At 48.4% G+C, this 26,720-nt stretch overlaps 5 protein-coding genes across 5 annotated transcripts; 2 read left to right on the top strand and 3 right to left on the bottom strand.

Annotated features, from left to right (window-relative positions):
- The first annotated feature begins 3,438 nt into the window (after positions 1–3,438).
- On the top strand, positions 3,439–7,515 carry LOC128706867 (protein suppressor of sable). Its single transcript, XM_053801809.1, has 3 exons — positions 3,439–4,230; positions 4,458–6,203; positions 6,298–7,515. The coding sequence occupies exons 1-3, from the start codon at positions 3,439–3,441 to the stop codon at positions 7,513–7,515; spliced, it is 3,756 nt and encodes a 1,251-aa protein (XP_053657784.1).
- Positions 7,516–9,093: 1,578 nt separating this feature from the next.
- LOC128719583 (spermidine synthase) lies at positions 9,094–10,108 on the bottom strand. The gene is made up of 3 exons (XM_053813209.1): positions 9,981–10,108; positions 9,310–9,907; positions 9,094–9,231 (listed from the first exon to the last, which is right to left on the bottom strand). The coding sequence occupies exons 1-3, from the start codon at positions 10,106–10,108 to the stop codon at positions 9,094–9,096; spliced, it is 864 nt and encodes a 287-aa protein (XP_053669184.1).
- Positions 10,109–10,412: 304 nt separating this feature from the next.
- Positions 10,413–11,603, bottom strand: LOC128718527 (uncharacterized). Its single transcript, XM_053812149.1, has 3 exons — positions 11,473–11,603; positions 10,582–11,400; positions 10,413–10,509 (listed from the first exon to the last, which is right to left on the bottom strand). Exons 1-3 carry the CDS (start codon positions 11,601–11,603, stop codon positions 10,413–10,415), a joined length of 1,047 nt encoding a protein of 348 aa, XP_053668124.1.
- A 963-nt stretch (positions 11,604–12,566) lies between these two features.
- On the bottom strand, positions 12,567–18,305 carry LOC128706755 (uncharacterized). The gene is made up of 9 exons (XM_053801698.1): positions 18,196–18,305; positions 17,886–18,090; positions 16,681–17,821; positions 15,579–16,606; positions 13,682–15,396; positions 13,496–13,610; positions 13,175–13,422; positions 13,007–13,103; positions 12,567–12,917 (listed from the first exon to the last, which is right to left on the bottom strand). Exons 1-9 carry the CDS (start codon positions 18,303–18,305, stop codon positions 12,567–12,569), a joined length of 5,010 nt encoding a protein of 1,669 aa, XP_053657673.1.
- A 420-nt stretch (positions 18,306–18,725) lies between these two features.
- On the top strand, positions 18,726–26,465 carry LOC128715276 (tuberin). The gene is made up of 6 exons (XM_053810161.1): positions 18,726–18,798; positions 18,875–19,773; positions 19,851–22,555; positions 23,279–25,886; positions 25,973–26,140; positions 26,217–26,465. The coding sequence occupies exons 1-6, from the start codon at positions 18,726–18,728 to the stop codon at positions 26,463–26,465; spliced, it is 6,702 nt and encodes a 2,233-aa protein (XP_053666136.1).
- Positions 26,466–26,720: the final 255 nt, after the last annotated feature.

Below are 26,720 nucleotides of genomic sequence, written 5' to 3'. Positions count from 1 at the left end.
AGGAATAATTTCAACAATATCAATAACATATCTTATAAATCAACAGTATAACATATCAAATTTCGGTAAGCTTGGCATGGGATTGATCAGGAGCCATAATAAAAGTACCTAAGGGCTGTACGTAGCCGACCACTGTACAAAACAACAAATTCCGCAGACATCTGAAAATGAAAATAGTGAGCTAGCCCTCGGTTTGGATAAAAATGTTATACCTCTAGGGTGTAATGAATTAATTAAAGAATGTTCTTATATAACTCTTTATTGCCACATCAATTGTGGTTGTAATGTTGTTGTTGTTTATTGTTTTTATGAGCTGGGCAGCTTCATTCGCCTCCCGTTCTGGCTGTAATACAAAATCATTCTTTGCTACAGCATTTAAAAGCTGTAAGCAAAAAAGTTATTGTATAGAGCTTTCGACAAAAAGCTCGCATCTTTCAATTAACCTGCGCACTGTGGTCGATCCAAACGTCATGCACAAAACGAATTACATATGCACGCGGATGTGCGTGGAAGCCAACTTGAGCGTGATTGTTGTTTCTATCGCAAACTTTTAAGTATCTTTCCTTGAATAGAAACCATTTTAAATATTATTCAATAAGTTCAATTTGGTTTGCATTTAAATTTTAACCGACATTCGATATAAAATATGGTTATCCCACTGTGCGGATGAGGCGTATTTGATTCTGCGGCTTACTTCAATCCACATTACACTACATTCCGTTAGTGTGTACTTCTTTAATAATTTTTAGATAACCTGCGCATAATATAATAATAAACAAATACAAATACTAGGCTCTACAATAATTTTAACATACTCGAAAGCCACATGCCTCCGGTTGTTCGAAAAAGTGTGCGTCGCGCTCGGAAATCTTCGGCCACCGCGTTTACACCGCCGTCGTGGAGTTGAATTCTTCCCTGTCCATTTTTCTCTACCTCATTTCAAAAGAAATTTGCAGACAAAGAGGAGGTCGTTTTTTTCTCTGTAGTTCGGAAAATTTGTTGAATCAATGCAGTCTCGTACAGTCGTTCTTATATAAGCTTTTTCACCAATCGATACTTGCCAAATGACCGAATGAATAATAGCGAAAAAGCCATGTTTGTATGAACAAAAGCGACAGAAGCAACGACGTCATCTCATCCAGCGCAACGGGGTCATCATAGTACGCGGTACTTGGAAAGCGCTTAAACTCAGTGTGCAACAGTCAATCGAGCGTTTACAAAAAACGAACAGAACACGGTATACCTTACTCGGATAAAACTTCAACTCTTTGCTAAGCATCGCGTAATACCAAGGGTTATGGCGCACCTGCGGAATGATTGGGTCCCGGACGCGTCATGCATGGGCGCGGTTCCTACCTCCGTCGTCGTGCGTGAAAAAAAAACCTTCGAGAAAAATGGGCTCCGAAGCTCGATAACACCCTCGGGGATTCGACGTGAAATTGGATTTTCCCATTATTTACACGGCCCATCTTGGTTGGCCAAAAGGGGAAAATCCGACCGTCCCCCCGGGTGGTGGTTATCGGTTTTCGTCCATGCAAAGCGACCGATTAGCAGCTGGCTCCTCGGTTCTCAGCGCTTTGCTGCGGAGATATGCCATAATTATTTCGATAATTTAGCGTCCGGTACCCCCTGAGCACAGGTGTAATTGTCGCCGTTTGCAGGGAGAAAATAATGTGATTTTGGAAAGTGAGCAACTAGATCGCGCGAGGCTTCGTTTCGTTCGGACGTAAATTTCCAACGTACAGTTCTACAAAACATCTTTTTCGTACACATTTCGGGATAAGGTCATTTCCATTGACACGATTTTGCAACAATCTTCTACGTTCATAGTAAAAAGGGTAAAAGTTAAAAAAAAAGAATAATGTCCTCCATTCAATCGCAGTGTATCAATGAGCGAAACAACGCAAGGTACTTCATGGCTACGGGAAAGAGCAAGCATTATAAGTTTTGTGAAGGATAAGGCAGTAGGAAAAAAAACGATATTGGATTCGGTAGCCATCTTTTATTCGAGAAGTTAGCCAGAAGAAGAGGTAGGAGAAAACGGCGAGAATGAATCCGACACACACGCACACAATCAGCTTACCGTGCGAGAGTGTGTGTGCGTCCGCGTTTATGTGGATTTGTCAATAACGGCGCTTGCTTGATCGAGAAAAGTATTCTTGCAGTGTGTGCGATAGTAGTGTGTTGCTGTGCACGGGCTTGAACATATGCGTCGAAAAGAAACGGAACACCTCGCGCGCTCTCTTCCCAGTAGTTCACGGCAGGCACAGCAGGGACGTCACGTCGTCTGTCTGCTCGGTGCTTATTTGATTGTATTTCGACATATTGCAAAACCAAATTCAGTGATTCAGTAGCATGTAATTACTCTTCCATTTTCCCTCCAGGTTTTGGCCACGTGCAGATCCAATCAGTGCAACATTTCAATCGCATGTAGAACAATTTAATAGAGGAAGACCATTACCATTTTTGTTGTTGTTGTACCTCCCTTAGCGCTGTAGAGTTTGCTTCCCGAGCAAATCCCCTTAATTTTTTTTTTGCGGTGCATTGGTGTGTGAAGAGAGAAGCGTTCGGTAACACCGTCTCATTTGGAAGCTATTTTTAGAAATGAACTCTATCCCTGTCTAGGCGAACATTCATTTTCCCCTCTCCGTTAACGACAGTACTTCACGCACACATTTGCACGCGGTCCGAGTAAAGAATGGCTCTTCTAGAAACAGTATCGTGCATATGTGTGTTGGCCAATATTTATCTTCGCTGTGTTGTTTTGATTTTATGTAAAAGCACCTGCCCAAAAAGGTCTCTTTTGCGGTAATGTTGTAGCATAATATGGAAAATGAAACATAATTTGTTTAATAATGTGACACTTTATTTTCAGCCATTTCGAAATGTATGTTGCTCATCTCTCCCGGCACACGCACGGAAAGATGAAACTCCGTGCGGTCTAATGTTTGTGCCATGGAACTATAAAAACTCACACACGCCACATTCACATATGACCTTGTCCTTTTGTACCGTGCATTACGAAGAGGGTAATGCATCACGCGTGTGATGAATATATGCTGCCAACAGCTGGAATGCCCCAATGATATGCTCAATGTTATGCAAATGTTTGTTTACCGCATCGAATTTTTATTTATGATTCTCAACACTCAACACGTTCGATTAATGGCGCAGTAATTGCTCACCAACTACTCTTTAGGGACTTTACGACTGCGATTGGGATACGCGGGGAACAATTTTATCAACAATCATTCACACAGTGCCATAATTCTTGTTATTGCTAGATGCTATGAACACTTTAGCTTCCACCGATCGTTTTGTCTGATGTATATACCTGCTTTGTCTTTACCCTTTTCTCCCAATTGTGATAGGTTTTAGAGGATCACTTGATCGTTGGACGATAGCTTGAAAAATCTTTTCTAAAAGAACTGTCACAGAATGAGCGATCCAGAAGATTTGGAGGACGGTGAGATCGAAGACGACGAGGATGACGAGGTGCAGCCGGAAGATCCACCGTTAATTCCACCGACTCCGGATGATTACGTGGAGTACGTGCCGAAACCCGACGATCAGCACGCAAATAGTGATGGCGAAGGTAAACCAGCCACGGCCAACAATCGCGAAAATACAAATCACTCGAACAAAGGCCAACGATCTTCCAAAAAGCCCGCACTCGTGGTGGATGATTTTGCGATCAACATTGAGAATGCCATTGCGAATGCGCTCAAAAAGGATGGCGTTCAACCGCCGATGCCAATGTCGGTGCATCACGCGAATGATGCGGAAGGTGACGTACCTTCGGGATCGTCCTCCAGCCGGAAGTCGAAGAAGCGCAAGAAACCTAACAGGAGTGGGGACGGGCAGCACAGCAGCAAGCACCAACGACTGAGCGGTGAACCGGATGACGATGGGGAGATGGATTTGGAGTATGAAATGATGAATGTGCGTGGCAGCAGCCCGCAGCATCTGATGGGCCGGGATTCGGGTCGATCCGATTCGGAGGCGGACGATACTCACTATTCGTCCGATGATTCGGCAATGCGTGACGGACACTATCGGGGGAGTAGAAGGGATCGCGAACAGCGCGATCGGGATCGGGAGCGGGAGCGCGACCGGGAGCGGGAACGGGAGCGGGACTATAACCGCAAGAAGCGGAAACAATCACGCCAGCGAAGCAATAACAGCAAACCGAACCGGGAGGGCCGGAAACGGAAGCGGGATGATTCGGATGTAAGTATTCTGTTGAATGTGTCCGGCGTTGTTAGTAATGTTCGAATAGTAACGTTTCAAAGACTGACACAGACGCAGTAAATAACTGGACAGATTTAGTTCTGGAGGAAGTTGAGACCGTTATAGACATAAATCACAATTTCCGAGCGAAGCTTTGTACGACTTCGTAGCATATGACAATCCCCAATGTACTTTGTATTTGAGACCATTCTGTTCACCATTTTCAGGACGAAAAGCATAGACCGACTGGACCGCGCAAGATGGAGCTATGTAAATTTTACCTAATGGACTGCTGTGCGAAGCGGGAAAAGTGTCTGTACATGCACAAAGACTTCCCCTGCAAGTACTACTACCTGGGCATGAAGTGTAAGGAGAAGGACAAGTGTCTGTTCAGCCACGGTGAGCCACTGTCGGACGATTTGCGAGCCATACTGCTAAAGCATCTCGAAACGGCACCCCAGGAGATTCTTGGCACCTTTCAGCGCATTAGTCGCGATAGTGCAATCAACATGCTGAGCGCAACCCACCGCAAACTGCAAGAGCGGTACGGCATTAAGCCCGACCCTTTGCCGAGCGGTGGCAAAATCCCTTCACTGCTGGACGTGGTTACAGCGCACCCGCCCAACAGCAACAGCATGGTCAGCCCCAAGCATTCCCGCAAGTCTCGGTGGTGCGAGCAGCAGCGCCAGGACGATGGTGGCCGATCGAGCGACGGTGAACCGTCGTTCGAGGGTGGAGGTGATATGAACATGCAGCTGGCCGGTGTCATCACACCGGCCCAGATAAGCGATCTCGAGCAGATGGGCATTAGGACGCTGGACGAGATCAGTCAGCTGACGGTGGCGCAACTGAACGAACTGGGGCTTAGCATTACGCAAATACATGACCTGCAAGTGCGGGCGCTGAATGCGCAAAGACAAACAGCTTCTGCAGTGGCGAGCCACGAACGAAGGCGCCCCCTAGGGGAAACGGCAAAAGATCTCGACATGCGTGCGCTACCGGTTGCGGAGGAATCAAACGCACACGATAGCAGCAGAAAAGACGTTGATATGCGAGTGCTTCCATTAGGTGAACCGGGTAAATTAAACAGCACCAACGATGAGACGCTATCGGCTGGGAGTGCCGTTCTTAAGCCACCCACGGTTGATTATTCGCAGTACATCAAGGATTCGAATTTGGACGAGGAAGATCTGGATGCGGTAGCAGCCAACTCGAGTTCTTTACTGAACGTTCCCGAGGAGGAGGACGACGACGATGACGACGATGAGAATCATCTGAAGATTAACATCGATGAGGAGGAGGAAGAGGACAAAAAAGAATCCGACGAGAATGATCCGCCGGTGGGAGAGAAACAACACGGAGCGACGGGAGGTATGGAGGAGGAGCGGGAAGAAAAGATGCTTTTACCACCACTCATACCGCCCAAAATCGATTATGCCCAAGGTCTTGGAGATATACTGAAGTACAGCAGCAGTACGGTAGATAAAACACTGCACCAGCAGAATAGCAATGAATCGCCGCGATCGCACCGATCACCATCACCAGCGACTAAGGATGAACAGCCCGGAACGCTGCCGGGCCTTTCGGACGTATGGACACCGTCCATGGCAGACTCGCAGAACAGCAGTCAGGTCTACAGTGTACCGGCGCAACCAAAACCACCATCGGCGAAATCAAACGCTTCGAAGCAGCGAACCACCGGTTCGTCGATTTACGACTGGTACGACTCGGATAATGCGTCATCAGACGGTGGCCGAAGCTCGCCGATGGCAACACCCTTCCGGTACGGTTCGGATAAACTGCTTCCGTTAAACATTGCGGAGGATGATCCATACTCTACCGCCGGCAGCGGCACTATTGGACGCGAAGCATCGAGTGAGCTAGGGTTTCCATTCAAGTCGATGATGGCCAACTACGTGCCGGCCACAGAAATAGATGGTTCGATTGGGTCACATGCACCGATCCATTATAAGGTAAAGCATTTCATGAGAATTCCGACTCTTATTCGTCTAATGTAAACAACTTTCTTTATTTTTTCTTCAATTTCTCCAAACTCCTCTCTCACAGGTGTATGTGGTAGATGTACCGAAACCCAACTACGGTACACTTCGCCGTTCGATGGCACGACCGGTCGGTACGAAAGATCCCCGGCTACGGAGACTGTTCGGGTTGCAGAGTGACGACGATGACGATAGGGACGACACCAGCGACGGTATTAAATCTCCCGATCCGAATCCCAACACATCACCCCTGCACAGTAGCCCCGCGTCTCTGCCGATCACGAACAAACCCCCCGTTATTAGCACCGGTCCACGGTTAGATCCACGCAAGCGACACGCGGAAAAGCAACAGCAAGAAGCGGCAGCAGCCCAACAACAGTCAACCGGTGGTCCGTTTGGTACGATGAAAGGTGGTGCGGCCGCCAACAACTCCATACCGCAGATCGATGTGCAAGCAATCCTGCAAAAGTCCGCTTGGTATAAAGATCTTGGCTCCCAGCACAAGATCATGGTCAACCAGCAGCTAGCGATCCTGTCGACGGAGATGAAGAAATTCCACAACTCGGACCGGTCGACCGCACAGCTCAGCGACTTCATGAAGTTTCTCAGCACGAACAACATGCTGCAACAGATTCTCACCTATCTGAACGTGTACGTCGACGATTCGGTTACGTTTTGTGAGGTGCAGGCCGTACCGAACCATCTGCCACCACCTTCGCTTCCCATGTCGACGAACATTCCACCACCGTCGATTGGTGGACCGATGCCAACGATGCAGCTACCGATTCCGCTGCACGTACCGCCACCGATCGGTGTACTGCCCGGGTCGATGTCCATACCGCCACCCCACCAACCCAACATGCCACCCATGTTTCTCGGCCCTAAAGGTGGTCCCTTCGGTGGACCGCAGGAACCGCAGTCTGGGCCACCACCGACGGGCATGATGCGACCGGGACTGTTGGGCGTTTCACCAAACATGCCGTTCGAGCAGTTCCTGGCGATGGGGAACGTGAACAAAAATGACGGACCCGGCAACAATGGACCGTTGCCACCGTGGGTCCATGGTAACGGGAACAACATGCGAAACATGCGCAACAACAATCGCATCGGACACAACTTCCGCAACAACAACGATCGATGGAATAACAATGGGGGCGGCGGTGGTCCACCGATGGTCGGTAACAATGGAAACAACGCCGGAGGACAGGGTAATATGAATAATATGAACCGTCGAAACAATGGCAACAACAACATCAACAACCGTCGAATGGATCGAAAAAAGTAGATCACTTCCAGAAACAGAAGCAAGCAAAAAGAGATTAACAAGCAGCTGTCGCTGAAAAGCAATAGGAGAATTTGGTTATTATTACTAATATTACTACTAATACTACTACTATTACGCTTTGCCCAGTGTGCGTGCGAGATGTGAAGAATGAATGATATGAAAAATGATTGTGAATAGGAGCAGATACACCGCCGTCATTGGTGTGCTCCTCATTGTTGTATATCCGTTTGGACACTCAAAACTCAAAACTAGAAGAAACCCCTTCCTAGCATTGTATTGAGGCGCAGGGCAAACATGTTTACATCGTGAAAATCGAACGATGGATAAAGAGATTTACTAAGAGGTTAAAGTAGGGTATAAGTAAAAGGAACTTACACAATCAGTTCCTGTGACGACGTCTTAGAATTCTTTTTTTCCCCCTGCTTAAAAGAAATAAATTATATAATTATTGTACATCACATCACCCGAATATATATATAAATCCCTCCCCGGGGCTATGCATGTGGGGGGGGATACATGATTTAGTTCAACTTAGTAGAAGGAGAGACCTGCCGGTAGAGCTTGATTCATGTACGATTAGAAGTCCTTCGTAAGGCCTTTAATTCGGGCAGCAAGCAGGCAGATTATATGGAAATAATATTGTAAATTCCTACAATGTACATATGAAAACATTTCAACCATGCGCGCTCCGCTTGTCTGCTATAAACCATATTTATATGCATTGATTTGTGTAACCGATTCATTTGTCTGCTTCGAATGGAAACCTTTTGTTTGTTTCCTGACCTTTCTGGAAACACGGATCCCTTTTTTATAAAATGTAACTAATTGCATGCTTGTTATAAGTGAAACTATGTCAACTATCGGTTGTAATGTGTTGTTGATTGTTATCGCGTCTTGCTTGAGGAAAACACTCTACATTCCGATGGATTAAGCCAACTTCCACTTGTACTTCCAATTCAATAGTACCGTGAAGGTCGTTAACAAAACAGATCGAATCAGTCGTGAAGATCAGGTTCTGTTGCTCTATGCGTTTGCGTTTCTTAAAACGCAACTAAGCGAAACCATTCAAGTTGTAACATGAGTAACAGATAGTGCTTTGCATGACGGTCAGACTGACATATGACCCCTGGAGACCAAGTGCGTGAAGAAGTTTTGCTGATTAAAATGTTGTTTTTTTTTTTTTGCTACAGCTGCAGCAAAAAAGAGACGAATTTATAACGTCTATTTGTCGTTAGTCTAGTCAGGGGAGGAGCGTAGATTACGGAATATGTAAATTATTTTAGAACAATAACAGACAAACTTGTTAATTTAAAAGGATGTTCTGTATAGATGCTTAATACAAAAAAGATAGATAATAAACAATTATGATTTTATATAAAAAAAACTGATATCCATTTAACATTTATTGAAACAAAGCGGAACATTTCTCACTGGGGCGTGTAATGGGCATGTTCTCGTTCCTTAAAATGCAAATTCTTTCTTTAGATCTGTTCACCACTATAAAAAGTTACATTAATTGCATCGTGTAAAACATTACTAATAAGAGGCACGGGCTAAAACAAAGAGATAAAAAGAAACCTATGGATTGAGAGCCTTTGCGGCAAACCTTGGCAGTGTGAATGCCGCCCGGTGTACGTCGGTCGTGTAGTACCGCAGTCCCATCTGATCGATTTCTGTGTCCGCAAACTTACGTGCCGGTTCCCTGAAATCCGTTTCCTGGTGGTGTTTTACAACAAGCGGATTAATATAGATGATCCGTTGCTAACGCGGTGTGAAACCGCCATCAAAACTTACCGGATTGAGGCTGGCAATGAAAAACCCGATCTGACCGGTAGGGTACGATGGAACGGCCGCCAGCCCGTACGCCACGCGCGGGAAGTGCTTCCGACAGTAGTCGAGCGTTTCTCGCACATGCCCCGCGTCCAGCCAGAAGCTGCCACCCTGCGAGCAGATAATACCGTTCGGTTTAAGGGCACGCTTTACCAGCTCGAAGTACGACTCGCGGAACAGTGATTCGGCCGGACCGATCGGATCGCTGCTGTCCGTAATGATCACATCGAAGGCACCTTCGTGCTGCTTCATGTACTCGAACCCATCGCCGATCGTTAGCCGCAGCTTGGGAGATTCGAATCCACACGCCATGAAGGGCAGATACTGTTTGGAAAGTTCCACCACCCGTTCGTCGATCTCCACCTGGTGCACTTCCAGCACGGACGGATGCTTTACGACTTCCCGTGCGACTCCTCCATCACCACCGCCGACGATCAACACGCGCTGCGGGCTTGGATGACAGCAGAGCGGCAGGAGGGAAATCATCTCCTGATAAGCGAACTCGTCCCGTTCCGTGCACTGAATGATGCCATCCAGGATCAGCACCACACCGTGCGATTCGCTAGAAAGTTAGAAATGGAAATCATATCCTCAATAGTTCCTATGAAACATCGGCACGGGCGTCCGCTGCGTACCTCTGAATGATCTTGATGTCCTGATATTTGGACCGTTCCTCATGAAGTACCTTCTTTACCTTCACCGAGAAGCATTGGCCCGGCCAAAGTTCGTTGGAAACTTCACTAAACCATTCGGAAGGATTCATGCTGTATCGCGGGACCGTTTTTCCACACCGTTAACACACACTTTATACAGCGAAAAACGCAGCAGTACACACTTGTTGCGTGCCGAGACAAATTAAACGTACACGACTTTAATCAAAAACACGGTTCTCCAGGCCCGTGCATCACCCCTCCCTTTCTTTCCGTTTGCCAACACTCCAAAAACACACAATGTGGATGACGTTTCGAGGCTTCCATGTGGTTCGATTTGACGTTTATTTAAAAAGCGCACCCGCTGCTGATTATCGCTGTACAACAGCCAACTTTGATAAGATCTGGCTCACCCGTTCATACATTTAATTCTGACTTTGTCGCTTTCATAGCGGCCCAGTACGACTCCAGCTCAACGCCTTCCCAGTGTGTTTTGTTCGTTTTGGCAAATACCCTGAAACAGCAAGTAAATAGAGTGTACCTTCACAACCGTTTAAAAAATTGGTGTGATATTTTCCGTTTTTACCTCTCCCTTAGATACGCCAACACCTCAGCTTCCGTTTTCGACAATCCATTCAAGTATGTGTCCAGATTGATGTTGACCAATTCCGTAGTCTGCATCCCTGCCAGAAACGTTGCCGGACCGGGCAGTTCAATTGAGTGATGCATGGCCAACTTACCGAGTTCGATGCAATGCTGCTTGCAGTATTCTGCTGCTTCTGCACAAACTGATTTCAATTGTTGATCGGCTGGATGCCACGGTTGTGGACCACCGTTTGTAAGTAGCCCCATACCATGACCGGATGCACAAATAATGCCCAAATGATGTTGTTGGAAGAATGGCACGTAATCTTTTAGTGCCTCGTCGAAAAGTGTGTTTCGACAGTAGGACAGTACCGTATCGAAACGGCCCAGAGCTTTGGAAATGATTTGCTTCAGCACATTTAGCGGATAAGCGGACACGCCGATAAAGCGTAACTTTCCTTCATTGCGCAATGCTTCCAACGTGGGCAGGGTCTCCTCCAGCACAATGTCCAGGTTCGGTGCGAACTCTACATCGTGAATTTGTACCACATCGATGTAATCTACGCCGAGCAGGTGTAAGCTTCTTTCCACACTTTCACGCGTTTTAGCTGCACTGTAATCAAACATTCGCTCGAAGTCTCGCTCGTAACGGCCCACTTTCGTAGCGACATAGTACGCTTGCCGTGGTATTTTTCGTAACGCTTTTCCGAGCACCTCCTCCGAACGACCCTGACCGTAGAATGGGGCCGTATCGAAGTAATTTATCCCTTGCTTCACCGCAAACACCACGGCTTCCACGGCTTTCTCTTCGTCCAGGTCACTGGAAAACCAAGATTGCGTTTAACTTAATGCCGTGTATTCACCACATTCACCAGGCAAGTGATCGTCGTACCCGTAAAGCTGACTAAAAGTACCCGTACCGAAGGAAACTTTCGACACCTTCAAACCTGTCCGTCCTAACGGAACGTACTCCATTCGTTCGACGTCCTTCTTAGCGTGAAAGTTTTCCACGAACGTGTCCATTTTACGCTTGGTGTCCTGGCCAGCGGGTGGCAGAATATAAAAAAAACGACGTTTTTATAATTTGATGCTTGTCGAAAGCTTATCACACTTTTCACCAGTCGAAAGGATGCCAAAACACTGCTGATTGATGGGCGGGGGGAGCTATTGCTAGCATTCAGATAAGAACCAGAAGGAATATTTCTGTCTGTAACGATAAGAGAGTTAACCGGCATCACTTGAAGATGGTTCAAAGCAGATGATTGCGTACAAATACTAACCAGTCCGCTTGTCAACTTGCGTTGTATTACCACTTTTTCTGCATCTGGAAACCCGATCGTCGTCGTCAGCTCATTCTTGATCTTTCCATTTATATTTTATCAGCTGTACGCTTTTACCTATTCTTTATTGGCTGAGAGTTGTGTTGTTGTATTCGTTTTGGATTCCTTTTAAAACTGTAAACAATCGATGCAACAGTGTTTGTTTTGCTTCATTTGTGAATGACATTTTTAAAAACCTTGACTTACGACGGCACGTAGACCTGGCTCTATTCAAACTCATCCGTTGAGCACAAATAATTTGTATTCAATTTGTGCTATTTGGGAATAGAACTATGTTCGGCTATAATTAGCTAGAACTTTCAATAATTACTATCATGTTCATGTCTTTTTGTGATTATTGTAAATAAATCATTCATTACATACGGTTGATCATCATTTCTTGAAATAAAAAAGCGAAAATATTACACAGCGAAAATATTATTATTAAATTTACTGTTGGATATATGATTGTTATTAATATTACAATTTTTCCTAAGCAAGGTTATCCGGTTCAGTTAAAATCCCCTCCGTCTTACATCTTATATATTGCTCTTATTTACTTCCAATGAAATGAACCCACAAATTGCCACTAAATGTGAAGATCTTTGTTAAAATGAATTGTATAAACTGCTTGGCGTGAATCTTCTCACCTGTGATAAGCCGTCTTTCACTTGCACGCTGTGAGCACGTGGTTGAATTCGGATACTTTTGTCTGAATGTACTTCTCGTGCAGCGTTATCTCCTCCAGAAACGATGTACGCAGCTTTTGCAAGTTCGGTAAATGATCGCAGTCGCGTATGTTAAGCAGCGTGGTAAAATAGTTCTCCCAAACGACCTTCTTAAAGTATCGGGGCATCATCGTCTTAATGCCCCAGTTGGCGATATTTTTCTGCACCTGCATGTATTTACCGAACAGCATCACATGGCTGGTGCCGGCAACACCGTACAGATCGGGCTGATACGTCCAGGGCCTATCCTCCAACATTTCGATGCACGTGAAGTTTTCCGTTGTGATAACCTACGGAAAAGAATAAAAAAAACAGTATTAAAACAAGAGAACAAACCAAGCCCAACAGTGGCAAGGTGTGAGAGCAACAAGAAGGATACCTTTTTGAATCTCACATCGTCCGGGAAGCGTTTCATATCGATGCTGACACCGAAGTCGATCAGTTGAATGCATGGGATCTTTGAACCGAGTGCAATGCTGTGTAATAAAGGAATATAATTGTTTTATAACATAAAACCTGTAACACCTCCAGCGCCACCATCACTTACGGTCCCATGAAGAGAAAATTATCCGGCTTGATGTCCGCGTGAATTATCTGGCAGCTGTGCAAGTGATCCACAATGGAGAGCATCTGTGTGGTCACTATCATGGCGATGAATTCATCCACGTTTCTGTTGGTCACATTGTTAACCAGATTGCACACATCCAAAATGTTGCCGTACTGCGAGTACGTTGATACGAAAATGCTCGCATTATTGCCAATGATCGCATAATCAATAGACATGAAGCCGGGAAGCTGTGGAAGAGTGGGCGAAATTTTTAACAACATTAAAGACTTTCAAGATCCCTCACATGCAATTGCCACTTACGATGTCTGGACTTTCGATACGGCTACGAAGCTCTAAGCAGATGTAGTACTCCCACAGGTTTGCAGGGCGTTCCTGCTTCAAGGCAACCTTCTTCCCGGTGGTGGTATTCGTGGCACTGGAGAAAAGTACGCAAGAAAAACAAATTAGTACTGGAAACAGACATAAGCGATCGATAAAGATACGCACCTAAAGATTGTCCCAAACGTTCCTTTACCGATCTTTTGCTGTACCAGGAATGCTACATCGTCTTGCTTCATCTTCACAAGCGCATCCTTCTTCAAGGGTTGCACCTTGTTCACCATCAGACACGAGGGCAGCTCTGCGACGTACGCCATAAAGTCGACACTATCCAGAAACGCTTCCAACAGTTGCTTTTCGAACGGATCAATGTCATCCACCAACACGTGGGCATTAATCTGCTGCACGGTAGCATCCATATCTATCGGCTTGTGCTGATACACGTTGTTTGGCTGACCTTCGACCGGTTCATCTTCGTCGTCCCATCTTTCCTCATCTTGCGTGATCGCAGGACGGAGAATATAAATCGAAATATCGCCATCGCCTCCATCGTCGACCGGCGACAATCTGTTCGAATGAGCTTGTGGAACGTTTGACACCTGTTGCGCGCTTTGCTTCATTGCTGTTGGAAGTGGCGGCATCAGGAAACCGTCCGTCTTAGCCACGCCACCTTTCACATCAACGATTTGCAGGTTGGAATTGTCCAGCTGCTGGTTCACTTGGCGCGTTTGTTTCCCAGGAGTTTTGAAACCATCCTGAATGATGGTTGAGTTGACCGCATTGTTAATGTTCAGGGAAAATGCCACCGTGTTGATATCGTCGAATGATGTGCGCTCATTACTAGCTCCTGGCGGTGGTACCGGAGAGGGAAAGTCGTCCAAATCTATTCGTCCCACCGTTCCAATCGTGTTTGCAGGTTGCGCTGGCTTACTGATGTGGAAGCAGGGCAACGCAAGACTCGCATCGATATTAAGCGATTTCTCCATCTTTATTGGTGGCATGGACAGAAGCGACAAATCATTACAGTTGCTCAGTGGAGCAATTGGGGCCAATGGAATTAAACGATCCTCGACCAAAGGCAGTTCGGTCATACTTTTCGGTTGAGGCGACTTGATAAAATCGTCCACATCGAACGAACATTCTTTGCGTCGTTCTACCTCTTTTGGGGCAGCTTCAGATTCTCGCTTGCCTCCGTTCGGTTTGCCACTGTTTGGCGTTACTTTCGGCGAGAACGTTGTATCAAGCAGATCCAGCAGGGAATTATTTTTCTTCTTTGCTTCCACCGTATTCTGTTCGACATTCACAACTGTTGATGGTGACGAGGAGGTGTTCGTAAGCATGGTACTAGCGTTGTTACTGGTCGAAGTATTTTTCATCGACGAACCCGACGGAACGATACTATCGAGTTCAGGGATCGTAAATTGAGGTTTTACCAGGTGAATAGGGACGGTATTGGTACGTTCCGTAGCCATTCTGAAGGAGGCAATCGAATTGGCTTCCAATTCACGTTGAACCAAGTGCGAGACATTCCTATTCGTGCCAGGGCCCATGAAGCCAAACGCACTGACCGTTGGGTCTTCGGAGAGTTGAAAAACGGACGGAATAACGAAGGGTAGTCTTGCGGGCGAACCTGCTGCGCGTGTCACTAACACATTCTCCTTATCATCCGACTGTACTGCTGGTGCATCAGGTATAGGCATACGTTTGAGTGGAATATTGGCCATCGTTTCGGTGCTATCGATGTGTATACAGAATCCTTTCCCGTCGTCACCAGGTAAGGTGAAAACAGATTTCCTTGCCGGTTCAGCAGCTTCACAAAAAGCTAGTTTCGTGGACGATACCGATGGGATGTGCGTATCGTAAGCTGCCTCCGGAGAATTGGCCTAACAAAAACAAACAAACATAATAACATGAGACATGATTTTAATCGTAACTAGCAGGACACGACTGAATAAATACGGAATCACTATTCCCCAGGAAGCCACCGCTCAAGATCTTTCGTGAGTCTCAAATGCTGAATTGATTAAGTGCCAGAAAAAAGCATCTCTCTAATCTTTATATTTACCTGCGTATCAGCCGGCGATTTGGTCGTCGTCGATGAGACGGTGCTTGTTTCCGTTCGCTCCATGATCGTCGACAGCTGCTTGTGGCTCTGTGTGCTATTGCACCCAGAAGAGGCAGACGGTGGTGTTACATTGTCCATCAAGGGCACAGCATTTTCGTCATTTATTATAGCACCCGGTATGGGCACGGGAGCTGCCAGGATTCCGGCGTTAGAATGTTGCTGCCTAATGTCTCGCCCGATCCGGTCCGGTTCCGGCCCTTTCTCTTGATCATTGTCGGCCCCATTTTCCTCATCGTCCGTAAAAACGACAATTCGTTTTGCGGATGAACTCGCCGTTGATGTGATTGGCATTTCGGGCGATTGTTTACGATGCGATGCAACAGGTGTGCTTATGTTTTTAACGAACAAATTAAACATTTGTGTCGAGCAGGTATCATTGGGATAGTAGGATTGCTGCTGTTGCAATGGAACGAAATCATTCGTCTGCGGATTCGGTGGTTTAAAGTTTGGCAGCTTTTCATCTCGTTCATCATTTTCATCACTGTCGTCGACAAAAATTTCGACTTTCTTTGAAGCTACTGGCACTGGCGCACTTTCCGTATCAGAGTCCTCGTCCCGGTGCTTCATCGCAAGATCGTTTGCGATCGCATGTTTCAGCGGGGTTGGTGTGGAATCCTCCTTTTTCGATACCTCTTGCTGAAGAACTTCATTCGAAAGTCGTTTTCGTGATGGTACATTCAACCCCCGCAAGGACTGTTCTATTGTATTAACATCGTTGGCTTTAGCACTTCGATTTTGCAGTTCTGCTTCAGTTTCTTCCTGAATGCTGGCAGCCACCAGTCCGGTTGCATGTATGGGGAACATGGATTTACGTGGTCGCATCTGAGGCTGGATATTGCCATCGTTGTGCAGCGCTGTGGGAGCCATGCTGAATCGTGCCGGACCCATGGATATCCGCTTCGATTCGACGTGCGTTTCATCCATATCCACTGGATCGATATCATCCTGGTAGCGTCTATCAATGCACTCTAAAATAGATAGGTATAAGAATTGCAGCATTAGTTTGTATGTTCATGCAAACAACAGTCTTATTCATGCTTACTTTTAATTTTCCCCTTTAACCATCGCTCCACCAGCAGCTCTTCGAGAGATTGTTCTTCCGTTGGGTTTGAATAAATGTTCCGAATTTTGGTATGAATGTTCCCGTCGCAGCTATCGAGTTTTGGGTTTTCAAATGCAATCTTATCGGACTCGATTGTTCTGCTTCTAGACACGTGCAGCGGATGCAGCCGTATACCGACATCATATCCTCGACCCCATACCCGTGCATGTTCCTGGGTAAATCGATTCTCAATGCCTCGTCGCACAAAGTACCCATAGGCGCGTAGCTCCTCGGGAGAATACTCTGTTCTTCCGCCAGCCGTACCTTTAAGCTCTTTTGCACGACAGTACAGCCGAATCTTGTCGTACATTGGGATAGCACGCTCCTTCGGATCTCCCACACAAATGCCAACTTCGAAGGGAGTTTGTGGTTTGTTTCGGCGACAAAATTGTGCCGACAGTGATACTCCCTTCGTAGAATTGTCTACCAGCACTGGGATCGGCACAAATTCTTCCGTATCCACCGGTATATCGAACGACGGCGCTTGATGTGTACTGAACAGCCCTGCCTTTTTGTGCGCTGTCGTTTTCACTTTGGCCACACGTGCCGCATCGATAATGTTTTCCGGTTCATTGTGAACACTGGAGAATGGACGAACGATGGAACTGCCCGGCTCGGCGCTACCAGGATCGTCGGTAAAAACGATCGCATTCGATGTTGCATTGCTGGCGCGATCTGCATTTTTTGCAACATTTTCCTGTTGGACGATGCCAGGTTGATAGCTCTTGACTGCTAACCCGGTGCGAACGCTGCCGACATGTTTCTTGCGCGACGTTCTTAGTGAAGTTAGCGCATTACGGCGTTCGTCGAGGGACGATTGAAATTTCAGCTTACTGCATTCGTCCTTGTACAACATGCGCTGTGACATGGAAAAGCCAAACATTTTGTGTGCCTGTTCCAGGTCAGCCTTCGATTCTGCACCGGCTCGCAGACCTTTCTGGAAAACATCCTCCGTTTTGGCAAAGTTATCGACAGCATCGTAATAGTACGCCCATGCAATGTACAGCTCCGCACACAGCGTGCCAACGCCACGGTTGTACAGTTCATTGTACAGCTCCACCGGAGAGGGTTGGGCGTCGATCTGATTTTGTACAAGAAAAGAAATTAAGCACCAACTCGGTATGCTAGAAACTCGCGAAACTTACATATTTTATGCACAGTTTGATGAACCGATGATCTTGCATGTACCGTTGATCGTTTTCGAACAGCTGCACACACCGACGGAGCGCTTGTTCCTGTATCATGGGCTTGAAGTTGCTTACGTTCGTTTGTTCCATCCAGTAGAAGTATTCATACCACGGAAGCAGAGGATCATCACCATCATAGCTGTCGATTTCCTTTTCGTGAACCCTGTTCGAAGGAGTGCAATAAAGAAGCACGAGTGTCCAATGAATATTGTTCTCCATCTTGATCCCTCTGTCAGGAAGCAGCTGCACAGCGCACAAACAAACTTACTTTCGTTCCTCTTCCCATTGTTCCGCTGAAACGAATGCATACTCGAGCTGGTCCACATTTCGACCACATCGGAGCGGTTGAATATTTTCCTTCTTTTCGTCAAAATTCATCTTTTCTTTTCACAAGCACACACGGGCACTGCAGCACAGCGCGTTCTTTTCAACAAACACAAACGGCACTGCTAGCGGCGGTTGGGTTCAAACCAGATTGGACGAGCTGTCAAATTTTCCCAGCGTCGTCCATTTTTTGTGATACGTTCTATTCACCTTGGCCGTTGCTGTCAGCTGTCGCGTGACGTCTGCGAACCAGCCCGACGGTCGGTGAAGTGTCAAAAGGCCGTTCCTAAAGAAAAAAAGCAAGAAAATCAGGATGGGTTTGGTGGTGCTGAGGAGTGAAAAATAGTCAATCCATCGATATCCTTCTTCACAAAGCCAATAAACATTTCAGCCCTCTGCAAACCGATGCACTCCGTTACCAACCCATAGCCGAAGTGAACGCGTACGCGGTACTGGTGCAGTACGGCTAGCAAGATGACTGCCAGGGAACGGGAAAACCAACTGTCCAAGATTAAGCAGTTCTTCCGCATATACAAGCCCGGCAGTGGTAAGATTCGGGTGTAGCAATTTCAGGCGCTTTTCTCATTTGCTTCAATGTTCTCTCGTCTCTCTTTTGTGGTTAGTGTCAAGCTCTCGCCATGATTTACCGATCTCGCCAGAACTGGAACGCGAGCTGCGGCCAGAAACACCCGTCACCCAACGATGCAAAGCTTTACGAGACTTTGGCGAACAGGTGATGACGTCCCGACTCGAACCGGACGCAGTACAATCGCTGTGGGAGCTGACAAAGGACTTGCTCGTCGGCAACAAGCTGATGGAGCAACGCCAGTGCGCACTGGCCTTCTATTGCCGGCTCATACAGGGGCAGTACGACAGTCTGGGGATGATGCGGGCCCAGTTCTATCGCGTGATCGAAAGCCACAGCGAACCGGAAGATATTTCCTATCGGTTGGAGATGCTGAAGCAGCTCACCGAGACGGGCAAGAACATTCAGCATTTCGAAAAGGAGATCGGCCCGTTTCTGCTCGAGTGGATTAAACCGATCCACGAGGCGGGTCTGATTGATTCGCTGCTGGAGCTGATCGTGAACCTGATCAAGTACAATGCCGCCAGCCTGGAACCGAAGTTTCTCGTCGGCGTTGTGTCGTACATTTTCGACATGACGTGCAACAAGCAGGAAACGAACACGATACTGCTGTGTCTGTCGGTGCTGGATTGCTTCATCTGTTACGCGATCATACCGAACGAATCGCTCACGCTGTTCATTATCATCCTGTGCCGGATGGTTAACCAGGAGGCGTACTGTCAACACTCTTGGAAGATTATGAAGAATCTCTTCGGGACGGCACTCGGGCATGCGACGTTGCTAACGATGTGCAACATACTGAACAATCCGGCCTTTCACCAGGACGATGCTCTGCTCCGTGGGGCCATCTTTCACACGAACGTCGGACTGTGGGGTATCAGCGTTGTGCCGATCCTCAACTGTTCGCCTTCGCTAGTGTTGACCAGCTTTTGGAATGTAAGTAGAGGCGTATCATTTAAAAAAGATGGTTTATTATGTTCGAATATTGCTTAATCTTGGGTTCCGTCTTTTAGGCACTGAAAAGTAGACATGTGATTGTTACGTACGAAGTAATACTGAGCATGAATCGGTTAATACAAAAGTCGGGCAACGAGCTGAACGAACCAACGTGGGATATTATTTGCGATATCATGACGGAGATTTCGCACAACCTCGCCATACATCGGTTACCGGCGGAACATACGGTCGTTACGCACTTTCACGAAACGCTGAACATGATCGAAACGCTCCTGCAGCAGGGCATCATGAACGCGGACCCGGAGAAAGTGTACGCTTTGATCGAGCACGTGTCTACCGAACGACCGGAAGCATCGGTTCGTCAGCTGATCGACTATAGGGCCAGTAAAATATCGGCCACACGGTCGGAGTGGTTGAAACAATTGTGCCAGTTTATGGATCGATTTTACCGCATGAAGAACAGTAACGTGCGAATCTACGCGATACAAGCCCTCGAACGGATAATGTCTGCCAACCGAGCGGCGTACGAGGATGAAATACTCGAGCGTATTGTGATCGTGCATCTGGGCACGGTACCGCTGGAGAAGGATGCCGAAGTAAGGAAGGCGGTTGCACGGACGCTTATCGAGTTTACGATCCACTGCGAGACGAAACGCTGCATCGAGCTGTTGGAAATAGTGGAAAAGTTGCTGCACCGTCCGTACGACGAGAACCAGGTCGTTCGGTCGGAGCAGGATGCCGAAGATATTATACTGCTGGTGGATGGTTTGATACGGTTGTTTATCGTGAAGCTGTACCGGTTGCCTTCGTTGCACGCGATCCGTGTGTATAGCATGCTGATCGGATTGCTCGAACTGCACTACCAGCGTCCGCACGTGCTGGCGAACGTGACCACCGTTCGTTACCGGATATTTTCCTGGATGATGAAGGCGCGCGCTAACGGTTCGTTCCATATAGGTTATCCCGATCCGGAGGACGGTAATCGGGTGCGGTTTTCGCATTACCTAGGCATAGAGGGACCGTACCAGCATCAGAGCCTACAGCCGCAACCATATTTGTCGAGTCAATCGACCAGCCAGTTAAATCTAACCGCCACCGGGGGTTCCGATGCTGGTTCGAAGGCAATGGATCGTATCCCGGCCACGAACCTTACGACGATCTCGATCAAGCGCGGCTGCCAGGTGATCGTGCTGTGCCTGAAGGAGGAAAAGGACTGGGAGGTGATTCAGCTTGTGCTGACCGAACTGCCCAGCGTGATGCAGAACAAGGCACTGATCCAGGGTAACGATGTGGACTCACTCGCCCGCACACTTTACCGCATGTACACGGATAAGATGCAGCTGGAGAAGTTGCAGCTGCCCGCGAACATGGTACCGAAGATGTCCGACTACATGGAGCTGATACTACCCGCCCTGTCGAGTCTCGCGATGTATCATCAGCATTTGGATTTTAACACGCAGAAGAACATCATCGACGCGCTAAAGCAGGGCTTAATTTCACGTCGTCCGCACGAATGCATCCGCATGCTTACGATCCTGCTGCTCGAGATGCCGGAACAGCTGATGCCGAAGATGGCCGACCTGCTGCTGGAGTTGAGCAAAATGACCGGCACGAAGATGGTCGCACTGCCGGTGCTGGAATTTCTGTCCACGCTCATCCTGGTGCCGAGCTTCCGGTTCGGCAACTTTACCATGCGCACGTACATGTGCGTGATGGCGATGTCGCTACCATTTACCAACCCGTTCCGGTACGATCACTATACGGTTTCGCTGGCGCATTACGTTGTGGCGGCTTGGTTCATCAAGTGCAAGCTGCCAATGCGCCACCAGCTGGTAAAGTTTATCGTGCAGGGTCTCGAATCGTACGTGCACGTACCGTTTCAGGATGGATCGCGAGCGTTCTCGCAGGTGAACGAAGATTCGTCCGAGCGCAAGCGTAGCTCCAGCCTGACGGAGCAAAGTTCGCGCCGTCGCGATCGCATCCAACAGCAGGCACAGCAACAGAAGCAATCCCAGCAGCAACAGCAGCAACAAACGGGCCAGCGCCCATCGGGTACGGCTGGTGTCGCATCGTCCACCGCGTCCGGATCGGCCGTTTCCATCGCGCAATCATCCGCACAGCTACCGACGCAGAAGGTATACGCGATTTCACCGCTCAATGACGATATGTATCGGTTCCACTGTGAGCTGGCGGATACGTGCGTTGACTTTATGGTGCGCCACACGTTTTCGCCCTGCTCCGGCATCTCGAAGCGTTTGCCGTCGGCCGATTTTTTGCTATCCGGCGGTCAATCAATGACCTGGCTGGTCGGGCACGATCTGATCACCATCACGACGAGCGGTTGTTCGGGCGTCACCTTCCGGAACGGGCTGTGCGATCGGTGCCATCAGTATTGCCAGTCGGCGGCAAACAGTGGTAGCGGAGCCGATTCCGGTAGTGCAAAATTGGTTCCATATCAGCAGCAGTACCCGCACCAGCCCAACACCCATGCACTGTTGTCGAAGTCGAATAGTAGCGCAAGCACCGCGACCACCACGACGACGGTCGGTGGTGGACAGCCGCTTTCACCGGAGCCACAGTTTAGCAGTGCCTCATCCGGCAAAGATTCCGGACTGTCCGGGATAGGGCTGGGAGCGGACGGTGGTAGTACGGGTACTGGCAAAACCTTGTACCCAACCGACAATGGAGGAGCCCCGATGACACCTGCGTCGGCATCGACGTCGAATAAAAGGTATACCAAAGCCAGTTTGCAACACAGTAGGTAAGATCGATAGTTTGCTGTTGTGTCGGGGTAATTGTTCCCACCTGTTCTGTTCCGTTCTGAACACCACCCCCATTGTTTTTACCAATGTCCTTCGATTCGGATTATCATCTTCATCCGCTGCATGCAAGTATTAATCGATTTGGCCCTTCCAGCACATTTGTTGCGTTACCCTACCTGTAGGATAAAATGGTTCATTTGTCGATTCTTAAGGTCGGGTTCAAGGTAGGCAGTATAGTAAAATAATGATCCAGAATGGCTTCAAGTACTATTGAACAGTTAGTGCATTTGTACTAAACATGGTGCAAACCTATTATTAGCCAAGCGCCAATTTTTTTACATTAGAAATACCAAACGTTTTGATTAATTTTTCAAAATTAGTTTGTGATCAATTTCGAAGAGTTTTAAAACTGATTCTTAAACCACGGTATAAATGTTTAACTTACAAAAGTTTTTTTTTTCACCAAAATGACTGGTTCGGTAGTTCTAGTGTTAAATTACATTAAATTACACACAATTCTGCTAAATGCTATTTTTTAACAAAAAAAAAATATTTCTTCAGCCATTACCTTCGAGTTGTTAAAAATTGATTAAACAAATACCAATGTCCTCATTATTTTTCATTTTAAAATTAAAACAATAATCCATTTAAGCTGGTGTTTCAACAGACAACAAATATTAAAACTCGGTTCATTACTGTGTGGCCGTACTTTATCATTTTAGCGCAAATGAATCGGACAGCACCGATCTGACGACGTCCAGTTCGACCTCATCTTCGACAGCGGCAACACCATTCCCAACGGCACCGCACTCCGCCCACGGGCCCGTGTCTGCCGGCGGACTAGCGGCCACTGGAACTACAACAGCTGGCAATCGCTTTTTCCGCCAGGGCTCACAGGAAGGTTACTCGTCCGGGTCGCTGGAAGCACTATCGCGCCGTGGAAGTAATCCCGACTCGGCGGATCCTATAATTGGCCCGGGTATGGGTGGAATGGGTTCGGCTGGAGGGGAACTGCAGTTGCAGCGCACTAGCTCACTAGTAGCACCGCGCGCTCCACCAGGTTTAATGGCCACCATCGGCAACCGTTTGATCCTACCGCAGCAGCTCAGTAGCTCGCTGACCGGTGGTTCCTCATCGTCGTCCGGTATCGGGTTCGACAAGCCGGTACAACCGTGCGCCTGCGTGTGTACGGGCTGGGCGGAAGTATGCGTTCGCCGACCGACCGGCTTTACTTCGTGGATAACACGCATCCAAACGCAAGTTTCGCACGATATACTCGGGGGTGATGTAGCGCTGCAGGATCTTACATCACTATTTGCGCCCAGCGTCGGCGGTGGGGTGGTCGGGACGGATTACCTGACAATAGTCGCTGGCGGCCAGCAACCGTACGGTACCGATGGAATCACACCCTTCGGTAGCAGTGTTGATATTCCATCGGCGACGATGGTTGATCGATTAGCGGCCGGACCATCCTTTACATCCGAAGGTGACATACAACCATCCAACCTGGGAAGTGCGGAACAGGTGAATGTTTCCGTGCAGCAAGCGTCCGTGTACCAGCACACGCGTGCAAAAGTGTCCATCTCGGACGAAGTGTTTGAAATGGTCAAGAAAACCGATTCGAAGAAGAAACCGTCGGTAGAGGAGGAACAGGAACAGAGCGAGGACGAGGAGCTGAAGAATGTCCTCTCGGGAGGTGTAGAGGGTGCATCGCTGAGTGGTGGCGGATCGGGCCCTATTAACATTCCCGGCAAGCAGTCGAGCACCGCACTAGCTTCCGACGATGAAGACGACGAGGATGACGATGACGATGATAGTGATGAGAATGGGCGAAGAATTCGATACGATGGTACCGAGGGTGTCATGTTTGACGATACGGAGGGCCGTACGCGCAAACCGGTTCGAAGAGTCAACTCAAGCCCCGAGATGGGCACCAAATGGAACAGTCAGTTTTTGAGCAAAGCGAAAGAGAACGTGGGACAGGATACGGCCGGCATGGTGGTTGCTGCTGGCGGCGATTCGGGATCAGCTGTTGTAACTACTCCCGGCCAGACCACCGAAGGTGCCGTGGTGGAGAAGAAAAAATCCGCCTACGGTAAAGGTGTCAGCTGTGAGGCAATTCCGGAGGAAATCGCCGGCTCAACGCCTCCGCCACCGACGGCACTGCGGATGCAGAGCAACATGCACGATGCATCGGCTGTTGCGCCGCCGACGGTTCGCGGCACGGTTACGGCGAAGCATCAAGCCGAGTTCAGTGCGAACAAGGCGACAGCGATCACAACCTCGCTGCCCGAGTCCAACACACTCGATCCGATGCCCGCCTCGATGGTGGCGCCCCGCAAGCAACACTCAGCGGACGATGCAACGCTAGCAACGCGCGCACTCACCGACAGTGGGGCCGCATCGAACGAAGCGATTAACTCACAAAGCGCCACCGTGTCGAACGCAGCGAGCCAGCAGATGATCGCACCGATCGCGATGCATCCGATCACGCACACGTCATCCTCGTCCGCGCTCAGCCTGAAGCTGCCGATGGAGAAGGTAACGAGCAAACCGCCCCAATCGCCGGTACCACTGTCGCCCCGGTTGATAGCGCGGAACACCACCAACCTGAAGCAGTCCAGTTCCGGCACCGCGTCGCCATCGTTTCCAGCGATGGGTGGTTCAGGCATGGGGGGTGGCCTGCTCGGCATGGGCGGTGCCACCAACGATAATGACAATCTGCCACGCGGTCGCTCCAAAACCATTTCCACCGTGCGGGAGCACTATTCGCGCGATGGTTCCAAGTGGAGTGCGGCGAACGTGTCGCGGATGCGCAACGAGCACATCAACCGTACGGTGGTCAGTCCGAGCTTTGTCTTCCTGCAGCTGTACCACCACGGGCAGTTCGGCAGCGAGTGTCCGCTGCTGATGGACAAAGATCCGGAGAAGGCGATCGCACTGCTCGATCTGATACCGCCGTTCGAGATGCACAAGATCGGTGTGCTGTATGTGGGGCCGGGCCAGGCAGGGAACGAGACGGAGATTTTGAAAAACCGGTACGGCAGCCTGCGGTATGCGGAGTTTCTGAGCAGTCTCGGTACGCTGGTCGCGATCAAGGACGCCAAAGAGAAGAACATCTTCATCGATCTCGAAAGCAACGGTAAGGACGGTGCGTTCACGTACATCTACCAGGATGACATCGTGCAGCTAACGTTCCACGTTGCGACACTGATGCCGAACAAGCGGCAGGATCCGCACTGTAATGAGAAGAAGAAGCACATCGGGAACGATTTCGTCACGATCGTGTACAACGAGAGCGGTGAGGAGTATGACCTGAAAACGATCCGGGTGAGTTGTTTGTTAGCAAGCGAAGAACGAGCCTGTTCTCGTGCAGTGGTAGATTAATTGATTGGGGTTTCGTTTCGTCACTGCAGGGTCAGTATAATTACGCGTGCGTAATTGTGGAGCCAATCGAGCTTAACAGCAATCGCGTTTTCATCCGCTCGAAGGACGACATCGCCCAGCACGTGACGCGGGATACGAAAATCGTCTCCGATCATACGGCACCGTTACTGGCCCGCCAGATGGCACTGCATGCGAACGTGAGTCATCGATTGGGGGATATGATACTGTAAAGCAACAGTTTCCTAACATGTGCACTTTTTGTTCTGGTTACAGTTAGCCTCGCTGGTTGCCCAATCGCTGAAAACGAAAAACTCTAGCCCGTACTCCTCGAACTGGCTGGAGCGGTTGCGTAAGATCAAAAACATTCGCTCCCGGTATGGGCAGCAGCAGGAGGACCAGCAGAAGCAGCAACAGCAGCTGCAGCAGGGCGGTGGCTCGGCAAACGATCTCAGCTCGGCCGCCAACAGTGCAACCAGTGGCATCAGTTATCATGTGGACGATTTTTCAAAGTACACCGTCTGAGCAAGGATCGTGACCGAGCGCACCGGCAGAACAATTGTTATACATATTTCTATTGTGTTTTTTTTTTTAAATTGGAATCCATTATCTCTCTTTCTCTCCTCTCCTACCATCCCCATCCCCCTCCCTCCCTCCGTGTCCATGATTGTAAACCTTATAACCGCATTGTGTCGATCGTACGTTACCTTTTCCGTTGGCCGCGTAAGGGTACCTTTTTGCTGGCGTGATAGTGCATCGTTACGAGCTGTGCAATGGGCA

The sequence above is a fragment of the Anopheles marshallii genome, chromosome 2, assembly GCF_943734725.1.
Source record: "Anopheles marshallii chromosome 2, idAnoMarsDA_429_01, whole genome shotgun sequence".
NCBI classification, from domain to species: domain Eukaryota; kingdom Metazoa; phylum Arthropoda; class Insecta; order Diptera; family Culicidae; genus Anopheles; species Anopheles marshallii.
This window is presented reverse-complemented; position numbering and strand designations above follow the sequence as displayed.